This window comes from Acipenser ruthenus, chromosome 27 (assembly GCF_902713425.1).
Source record: "Acipenser ruthenus chromosome 27, fAciRut3.2 maternal haplotype, whole genome shotgun sequence".
Classification (NCBI taxonomy): domain Eukaryota; kingdom Metazoa; phylum Chordata; class Actinopteri; order Acipenseriformes; family Acipenseridae; genus Acipenser; species Acipenser ruthenus.
The window spans coordinates 680,801-691,702 of NC_081215.1; the positions used below are offsets into that span (position 1 = coordinate 680,801).

At 40.7% G+C, this 10,902-nt stretch overlaps 1 protein-coding gene across 1 annotated transcript; it reads right to left on the minus strand.

The window, feature by feature from the left end:
- Window positions 1-347: 347 nt before the first annotated feature.
- Window positions 348-10,714, minus strand: LOC131701851 (delta-1-pyrroline-5-carboxylate dehydrogenase, mitochondrial-like). The gene is made up of 15 exons (XM_059002295.1): window positions 10,573-10,714; window positions 7,084-7,177; window positions 6,609-6,701; window positions 6,275-6,322; window positions 5,997-6,152; window positions 5,456-5,605; window positions 5,200-5,274; window positions 4,785-4,972; window positions 4,358-4,431; window positions 3,835-4,031; window positions 3,531-3,578; window positions 3,159-3,311; window positions 2,551-2,672; window positions 2,263-2,381; window positions 348-1,720 (listed from the first exon to the last, which is right to left on the minus strand). Exons 1-15 carry the CDS (start codon window positions 10,611-10,613, stop codon window positions 1,608-1,610), a joined length of 1,671 nt encoding a protein of 556 aa, XP_058858278.1. The 5' UTR covers window positions 10,614-10,714; the 3' UTR covers window positions 348-1,607.
- Between the last annotated feature and the right edge of the window lie 188 nt (window positions 10,715-10,902).

The window sequence follows — 10,902 nt, forward strand, 5'->3', positions numbered from 1 at the left end:
CACCAGTCAAGGGCATGGAATACAAACTAGAACCAATGATTCCACAGAGAATTACATTTTAATGTAATGCCCTGTGGACAGTACAGGATAACAAGGTTGCAATGTTATCCCTGCAAGTTTAAAAAAAAAAAACAAGACTAAAAAAGCCCCTAGTATTCTGGTTTGTTATGGGACCCCATTTACATGAACTGATCCCCCCCATTGAGAACACAGACAGAGGAGTGTGTTGCACTCGGGTATCAGCAGTAACAAAACACCCCAGCTCAGTCAAAAGACAATCGATCAGAGCACCAGCGTGGGCTCCTACTGTTTCCCCAAGTCATAAGTAAAAACACACAGTAAACCAATAACTTTTTAAAATCTTTTACTGAAATGAACCAGCATTTGGAAGTACAAATTACTACAGTAGCAATGCAATTAAAATCTACAAAATCAACAAAACATGATGTTAGGCAGCAAATCATCCAGACATTATTACTAACATTAATTTAAAATATATATATATATATATATATATTTAATTTAGATTAAAATCTGAGACAGTAACGTTTTTTTATGTAATCGTATACAATCTATGTTGTACTATATGCCTGTTGTGTTATATGTTATAAAAAGCTTAATCTTGCTAAAAACAAGTTGCCAACAGATTTTCTGACCTTCGTGTTTTGGAAACCACAGAGAGATATTGCATTACCTCAGTGGTTCTCGATTGCTAGGGTTCAGGAGGCTATGTGACCATTTGTTTGCAGTCCAGACTCATTTTTTAAAATCACAGGCTTGCAGCATTAGCCTGACCCTCTATCTGCTCCGCAATAGAAACAGAACACACTTTTAGGCATTTATAGCAGTCAAGACCAGTCCCAACAAACCATTCCTCAATTCTCTTTATGCAAGTCCTACTTATATATACAGTACTATGCATTTACCATGATATGCACACACACAGTAAACTTTCATAAGCATGGCTTTAAAAACTCACACTAGCTGTGCACAGAGCCCTGGACTCAGAACTACTGTCAATTTAAGATATTATTAAAGTAATAATGAGTTTGATGCTGAATGCATTGATCTTCCCTTATTGCTGCATGAACTACTTCTATTAGTAAACCTACAGTTCAATCAGTTCAGAGCTGATTTAACCCAAGCCTGACTGTTCAAACTCCTGGCACGTGCTCATTTCATTAATACTGTAAACCAAAAACAAAGGCAGTTCTGAGACCCATGATGGGTGCTTGGGGCTAGTGGGAGTTTCAAGCACTACAGGTCAGGTCGCTGGACTGGACGGCTGGATGGACGGACACTGGAAACTCCCACCAGGCCTAAAAAAAAGCACTTTCAGTATACTTCTGTAGCAAAGTTCTGTGTAGCCTGCTGTTATGGACATTGTATCTACTGTAGGAGGGTTCAGAATTCACAAGGCAAGTATATGCTGTGCAAGGATTGCATTACTCCAGTATTCAACAGTCCAAAAACGGTTACGTTATTTTTTAAATACTGGTACTTTTTTTCTTTTTTTAAATAGTTGATTGAATAGTTGGACAAGCCTGTAATTGTTTGGGAAGGTCCCGGCTTTGTGCTCCTGCTTGAATGTGCTGGGAGGGTCTGGGTTACACCATGTAGGGATATCTCCACTCAGTCAGGGGGACATGAGTCTCCTTCACCACCTGAGGGCTGGTCCAGCGCAGCACATAGTGGGGGCCGCCAGGCTTATCGTTGGTGCCTGGAAGTAAAGCCAAAAACATAACAATTAGAAAACTGATTGTAATTACAGCTCCCCAAACACATGCATATTGCAATTAGGATTCAATCTTCTGTTGCTGATATATTCATTAATATACCATATTTCACATCAGTGGAATTCTTTCTGAAGAATGTTTTTATTTAAAATTTATGATTTTGGTCACTGAAACAGGAAAACTGAACTATTTAATTCAAATTTAAAAAACAATGAGCAAGAATGACTTTCTTTTTAAATGTGTTTTAATTCTATGTCACCATACAATATATCATTAGTCCCCAACTCCCTCTTGTCGTCTGTTCCAGTCCAGGATTTTGTTCCCATAAAGTCCTAAAATTACTTAATTGACTCTTAGCCTGTTCAAATTTACTAATTTAAGACCTGGTTGGAATCTGGACTGGAGTGGACCTTGAGATTCAGAGTCGGTAACAACTGCAATAGATTCTCCTTTCTTGTTACTCAGCACAAGCTATAGTGTTCAGGTGAGTGCCTAGTTAATCGCTCACGAACCCTGGACTCCTCACCTGAAGCGCGGGTGCCTCCGAACGGCTGCTGGGCCACGACGGATCCCGTCGATTTGTCATTGATGTAAAAGTTGCCGGCTGCGTTCCTCAAAACCTTTGATGCCTCAGCTATAACATTCCTAAAAACAAAGCCAGTGGTCAGTCCAGGAAGAGGGGGGGGGTCACCTTTTCATAGATGACAGGCACAGTGGCCGTGGACTGTCCAATAAATCATTCAATGACTTATCTCTGGACAGACAGCATTGTCACCAGTGGTTGGAAATGAGACGTTAATAAAGGTATACTTACTTGTCCTGGGCAAACACTGCCCCCGTGAGGGCAAAAGGGGAAGTGCTGTCAATCATCTGCAGCACTTCTTTGTATTGGTTTTCAGGATACACATACACAGTAAGGACTGGACCGAATATTTCCTACGAGTAGAAAAAAAATAATTTAATACAAGTTTTTGTCATATATCCTCTTTGGCCCTTTTGTTCAGTATATCGAACATTTTTCATTCGAAAATCTCTGCGCTACCATTATCCAGAGAGCCCTGTTTGGACGTTCAGAATACTGAACGTTCAATATTGGTCTAATTATATTTTGTATGTTTTTGCGATCTCATGTAAAGGAAATAACGCGTTTCACAGCCAATTAAATATGTTCTCTTAACAAACCTGGTCTCAGGACTGAGGAGGACATGGGTATAAACATTGTATGTAGTCTAGAAATCTTCTACTCTGCAGCAAGCCATGTTAAAACTGCATCTCACATGAGAACTGGAAAGCAGCAATGTGTTATGAAGCATATTTCTTTCATATTTCTTTCTCAAGGGTCCCTCCATTATGTTATATAGAGTCTGGTCTTTGCAATCATGGTTCTTACAGTCACACTCCTATTCTTGAGCGTTTCCCTACCTCTTTCATGATGGAGTCCCGAGGGTCCTTTGTCTCGATGATAGTGGGCTCCACGAAGTAACCGACTTTGTCATCACACTTCCCCCCCGCCACGACGGTCAAGTTCGGAGAGGACTGCGCGTGGTCCAGCCACTTCTTGATACGGGCAAAAGACTTGCGGGGGGATGAAGAATCAAGAAATCATTAATTGTTCCCAGCAAATGAAATAAATGTAGTCTTAAATTACTGATGTTTCACTTTTTCAAAGTGATCTTGACATGCGCATGACTGCACTCTAAGAGGGGTTGCTTATTGTAATTGTACCGTTTCTTTAACAGGGAAAATCATATTTCTTAATAATAACAATACTAATAATAACAGCAATGCCTTTACCTTGTCATCAATAACAGCAGACAAGAAAGTGTTGAAATCCTCAACAGGCTACACAGAGAAGAGAGAAAAAATTGTTTTGTGAGCATGAAAAAGGCAATATATATATATATATATATATATATATATATATATATATATATATATATAATATATAATTAATGCATTGTGAAATTACAATTCAAACTGATAAGTTGTCCTTTATAAACTGGCATGATGATGAAAATTATATAGAGGACGCTGGCACTGGAAACAAAAAGGTTGAAAATGTGGCTGGCACTGGCATGTAGGAATCAGCCCGACTCACGTCTCCCAATTTGAGCTGCTTGTGCAAGTCCAGCATCTGCTCCTTGATCTGTGGCCACAGGGAGTCCGGGACGTACATCCTGGAGCAGGCTGAGCACTTCTGCCCGCTGTACTCAAAGGCTGAGCGGATCGTCCCGGTCACCACGCTCCTCACGTCAGCAGACTTGTGCACGAAATGGAAGTTCTTCCCCCCACACTCTGCAGCCCAGGAAGGAAGAAAGAAACGAAGGAAGTTGGTTAGAGCGCAGGTGCAGGCAACTACAAGACTAACAAACATGCTCCCCACGAAAAAGATTGCTTCAGATCACCCAGCGATACACGTATAAAGCTGAGGGAACACAAAGCAACTTTTTTCAGGGACAGTGGCTTGAAACCTGGTTCCAAGATCTCACGATGAAACGGCCCTACCATGACAATTGGATAAGCAATTGAAGATTAGACAGATAGTTAATGCGACATAGCTGTAACAGACTTTCTCCATTACCTCCACTATGTAAATCTGCAGAAAGAAAACTAGAGCTCACCTCCTGCAACGCGAGGGAAGTTTCGATACTGGTCCAGGTTTTCTGCTACCTGTCTCCAGAGCCGTTTGAAGGTTCTGAAGAAGAAAAACATAAATGAACCGGACTTTCTATTCCAAATGCATATGTAACAGGGTGGAGGCTAGGTGTGCACTGCAAGTGACCGTGTCTAAACCACAATTAGAAAAAGAGCCGGCCTCGTCTGCATTCGTGGTTTTAGAGCTTTTACTCTCATCTCATCTCACAGATAGGGGACAGAATCCTTAACGGCAGTGTATTGTATGTATTTCACTGTATTAGGATAAGGCTAGGGCATTCTGCATTGATTGTACTTCCACTACAATTCCCAATTCCAGTATGAGTGACCACAGAAGCCAGATGTGCAAAATCCCAGAAAACCTCCGGCTGGGCTCATGTCCGGTACACTCACGCTACGCTGCCAGTGAAGTTGATGCCTGCTAAATGCTCGGAGGCTGTCACTGTGTCCCCAAACACTGGCCCCTCCGCCGGCACAAACTGGATGATGTTTGGGGGCAGACCGGCTTCTCGGAGGATCTTATAGACGACATAGCTGGCAGACATGGCCGTGTCGCTGGGCTTCCACAGAACCACGTTACCCTGCAATCAGAAATAGAAACAGGGTTCAGGAGCCGTCTAGCCTCGAGACAGGCTTGTCAGTCATTTATTTAATTTAAAATGTATATAGAAAACCTGTTTGATAGGTAAATGATAGCTAACCCCCAAACATGTCCTCACAGAGCTTCTCACTGCACACACCCCAAGCCACACACACTCAGCAAGTCGCTGTTGCATGCTAGAGTCAGCTATTGCACGCAGGCACTCACCATCAGAGCGGGCGCCCCTGCCAGGTTTCCTCCGATAGCAGTGAAGTTAAAGGGAGACACAGCTGCAACAAATCCCTAGTGTAAAAAAAATAAAATAAAAAAAATAATAATTTAAACATGTAACGTTATATAAAAAAGATTAACAGTTTATTATTTTGTAGTTTAATTTTTTAAAATAGAAATTAAAAGTAGTACTGTAAAACAATAATAAAAAAAAGCGATGTTGTCTCACACACCTCCTCTAGGGGGTGCTCACCTCAAGGCCACGGTACAGCATGGTGTTGGTGCTGGGCTGTATGCTGAGAGGCTGCTGGTCCTGCAGCTCAATAGCGTGTTTCGCATTGAAGCGGAAGAAGTCGATCAGTTCGGGTGCGGCGTCGATCTCAGCCTGGATCACGGTCTTACCCTGTGGAGAGAGAGGGGGCACTAGAACTGAGCAAAGCAAAGCTGAGAGAGAGAGAGATCAGCACCATCCCTTTGCATAACAGGATATTAATGAGAACAAGTAATCCAACAATGACAATCTGCAAAGCTCCCTGCTTTCATTTATAAAAGTTATGCACTGGTTGCTGCAGTTCTAAAGGGACCGGACTGAAATAGCACATTCATGTTTGTACTGTTGCAGAGGGAATCACTGGAGAGTCTTAAGTAGACTATTACTGGGAAAACACTTTGGAAGTATGCCCTGATAAATATGGATTCCCAACCATCTGCGCAGTGTCCCTGAAAGAAAAATGAATTGTGTACAAATCCAAGACCTTTACTGCCTCCGTGCCTGCTGCTGCTGCTGTGCTCACCTGGCCGATCATGGTCTTTGCCAGCACCTCTGCTCTTCGGGGTCCGCTGATCATGTCCGCAGCCTTGAAGAAGATCTGCGCTCGGTCCTGAATCGGCTTCAGGTCCCACTCCTTCCGGGCAGCCATACAGGCATTGATAGCTTTATTGAGCAAATCCTAAAAAAAAAAAAAAAACCACACATGTATGGTATTTACAAATCGCCTCGTCCTTTGGTGAAAGCAGAGGAAACAACAATGGACCTCACAGATTTTCTGAACCAGTTGACTGTTTTACTCACCTTATCAGCGTAACAAAACTTGGCCAGCTTGTGAGAATGATTATAAGGCTGCAAAAAGAGATACAAACACAAGTGTTAAGGTCTGATGGACTTCATAGGAATATTTAAAGAGCAGCTCAGTGCAACACTTTCTTTACTGGGGGACAGTGTTGCAGGGGGACAGGTTAATGGTCAACAATATAATTATACCAAAGTAAGCAAGAAACAGAAATAGGTTTGAAACACATTTGGCTGTCTGGCGTTACCCAATGTTTTAGGATACAAATTATATTTTTTTGTTTTTTGTGATTCTACATTCGGCACATCTTTAGCTGCAACCCTACAGTTCACTCACTGAAAGCTGGTATCTGATCTCCTTGGTCCAGACATGCTCATCTCCAATCACACATGGGATCTCCTCCGTCTTCCCCTTTAACTCTTTCAGTGCCTGTTAAAAATGAATACAAAAAAAACTTTAGGAAAGTTTGTCAAGCAGGAAAAAAGTGCATCTATATCAACCCCAGTTTGTCTTATATGCCGTTCAGTCACTGCATGTATAATTATACCATGATAAGTTTCCTATCTATACTTTGTAATGGATACCTGTTTATTTCTTGCCTGGACAAATTCCCATATCCCACAGAGTTAAACAGTTTTATCGCTCTTAAATTGTGTTACATTTACTACATTTATTTGGCCACACGCAATTTGCCAGCCAAAAGAAACATAAGTTCATACGTCACTGAAATGCAAAGAGGTATAAAAATACAAAATATTCCGCCTGCTATTTCCTCATGGTAATGAGCTCTCCCTATAGCCTATACATTTACCTTCTGCAATGCATCCCTTTCAGAGCTGCCTGGCTTGAAATCGAGGATGGGCTCATTTTTAACTTCCACAGCTGCACAGGGATAAGTTCTAAACCTGAAGAGAGGACAGGGGGGTCAGTGTTGCAGTATGGCTTCTTGTTGGGTATTCCAGCTGCTGATCAGTGCTGGGATCAAGCCGATAATAGGCAATAGACTGATTCAGTCAGCAGTCCTCTTGATGCAATGAAAAGAGCATTAGGAACTTCTATTACGAACTACTTCCTTAAGAAGGCTAAAAATGCTCTTCCATGTGGAATCCTCTCCGCTGTGCCAAAACTTTGCTCAGATTTGGCTGTCGTTCTGCCACTGACCCACAGACACGTAAAGTAAAGCATTCTGACAAGATGGAGAAAGACACTTTGTGGAAATACTTGTCGAAATCAGATAAATGCATTATATATTATATGTGTTACTATATGTTTAGTATACCTTCAGATTTATGACGACACCACTGCTGCTAATCAAGCTAAAACTGAGTAAACTGCTCATATGATCATTTGCTCACTGCTGTTGATTATTGCAGGGAAAGAGTCACACACAGGTTTTGCTCTTGCAGTTTTAACAGCGTGAATCAGCCTGCTGTTCAGTGGCTGGTTAACCATTACACCTGTCTTAATGTTTAAAAACTGACACATGAGCTGTGGCACAAGAAATATCACAACTCAGCAAAAACTTAGCTTGACCTCACAGAGGCAAGCCAGGAGAGCAGCAGTTGGTCAAAGTAAAAAAAAAAAAGATGTTGCAATTTGTACGCAGTTGCCAGGGGGTTGCAAAGTGTGTGCCTCACTGGTAACTGGCTGCAACACTGGAACAAACAACCGCACTGGAAACATATTAGTAGCAGGTCCAATCACTGGGTTGAAAATCTTTTTGGGGAAATCGAATGGTTTATTTTGACTTATCAACGATTTACTTAGTTTGATCCCAACGTGGTTTATTGCAGTTTATACTTCCCATCCTCACCACGCTAATCCAAGCTAAAAAAGTTTACTTCAACCAAGATTTTAAACTGTAGGTGAAGTGTACCTATTGTGATTACTTATAATGAACTAGTCTAGCTAAATTCTGCATGCCTCTGTCCCCTTTTAAATGCACTTTCATTGCAAGATACAGAATTATGCTCAAAAACACTAGGATTTTGTTTTGTAGTTAATTAACATTATATTTGCAGTTAAATGGTTATTATAATGCATAACTTTTACAATCACTATAAAAAATTAAAAAGTGACTTCAATCTGTTTAATTATTATAAAAGGCAGACCAAGACCTTGAATACCCCACAGAGAAGTTTAAACAGCTGGAAAAACGCCACCAGACACTGTTTGTTTTTTGCACAACTTCTGTGTAACTTCTATTAGCCCATTAACACACAAAGGCATTCACATTTTAGGCAGTGCTAGTTAAAGTGTGCATTACCTGCCTAAAAGATTAAACTGCAGTTTAATTACACTGGCTTTATTACAATTTAATGTGCAGTTGTTTTTCATTTGCAAAAATGTTCGTAAATTAGGAGGGGTTCGACTGGGGCCTGCACTGACAACCTTACCGTGACCCAAAACAAGATTTGCATTCATGACATTACTTTTCCAGAATTGTAAAGCAATAGGCAAATCCACCTAGAGCTTGTTAATCTTGTTTTTCAACTGATCAATTCCACAAGGGTCACTACTGTACACCCACAGCTTGTAATCTGGTCAGACCCCTGAAGCTCAGTACGACTGGCTCTTTGGCAGACAGATCAGTTCAACAGTTTTGGTAAGGACTCAATATTTTGTTGCAGAACAATGCTGTATGCCCTAGAATTCTTATGATGACAGACGCTGAGCTGTTCAACAGGAATATTTTTTACCTCTCATCAGCAGAACATCCTTCCTTGCCAGTCCCTTATTGTTTTTTCTGATGATCTTAGCTTTACTGATGTTATTTTCACTCTAGATGCAAGCGAGGCCTAATTTTTTCTGCCACCACAATTCTACAAAATTAAAGGAAAGGGGCATTCCCAGGTTTACTAGTAAACTTATAGTGTTGTAGATGTAATGTAAAACCCATACACCACACTTTACACTCAAGTGCAAAAAAGGTAACAGGCCACTGTGGAACCCAGCCCTTTACTAATGCTTGGATTTCCCATCAGGATACAATAGCCAGCAAGTTAACTCTGAATAGTCTTGCAACAGCTGTCTTATCTGGGCCTATCACTATATACTCTCTACAACACCATAAAACAATCAGGCTAATTGTGTTTGTATAGGAGTAGCTTATAGAGCAGGAGTCTCCAACCCTGGTCCTGGAGAGCCCCTACCCAGCAGGTTTTATAGGTGTCTTTACATCATCTGTGGCTAAAGATCTGGAACACCTGTTAATCTTGACTACTTAAGCCAATAAGTGGTTCAATTAAAGGAACAGAGATTGGTTGAAACGAAAACCAGCAGCCACAGCAGCTCTCCAGGACCAGGGTTGGAGACCCCTGTTACAGAGGGATAAAAAAAAATTGAAATGCTTGCACGTGTGCTGGTTATAAGCTATTCCTGCACTCCTGGAATATTAGAATCTACCAGGCGATCATCTTAGAAGACTCATACAAAAGTCTACAGCGAAGTCTGTTGATGAACGATCATGTATGCCATGCATGCCATGTATTTATTTATACAGTATACAAAAGATAACAAAACGCTGGAGCAGTCCTAGGTCTATACGCTCTCAGTGTTGTGTATGTGGAAATAATACCAGTGCGTGGTTCTGCATCTCTTATAATGCCATTAATTAACTGAACTAAAACCAGCGTGGTGGCATTGTGACTTCATAGACGAAAGGCTGCTGCTGCTCGATACATTTCTAAAGTAACAAAAAAGTACATTACAGGATAATTAATGAAACAGTATAACTGGTATGGCGACCTCCTTTTCGCATTGAATAAAATTATCCGGGTTCGCCGCTTCTTACAATCATTAATGTGTATGTATGTATATATATATATATATATATATATATATATATATATATATATATATATATATATATATATATAATACAGGTAATCAAGCAAACAGGTGATACATTCCACAATCACCAACGACTCCAGCGCTGGACTGACACACAGCACGGAGAACACATAAGCATACGTTTGGGCTGCTCCGAAGCGTGCTTTGATTTTCATCTCATGGCGTTATTATTATGTAAAATCATTCATATATATTCATATAATATATATAGTAACCGGCTATATTGCAGTGCCCGCATCCGTAATTACAAAACGACCCCGGTTCCGTTCTAATAAACGTGCTCTCATGTTCTGGATGTATTTAAAGTATGACAGAAGTACGAGGTTCGTTATTTGCCAATACCGGAATGGCTTTCGGTTTTTGTGTGCATGTGAAAGACACCTCAAGGAGACAGCTGGTACAAGAAACCAGAAAGGACTAGAATAATTATGAAAAAGGAACAACATACCCTCTCCGGGAAAGGCAGGCAGCTCTTCCTAACCGCAGCATATTTCAGTAAAAGATTAAACACCGGATTTGTAAATAAATAAAATATAATACAAGGTAACCCCCCTTAACCCTATCTATAAAGCAGCCAATTGCTTCGAAAGGGAAGTGCATCCGCACGACTGCTATGACAGTAAGGGCGGTCCGGGCAGCAACATTTCTGAATGCAGGGGTGGAGTATTTTTTTAACAAAGTATTTCTGTTCCCAATTTGTTTTTCAATCACATAGACACATTGATAGCTTTATTTAACGGTTTAATCATGTAATTTATTTGATAATTCATAATTTTGC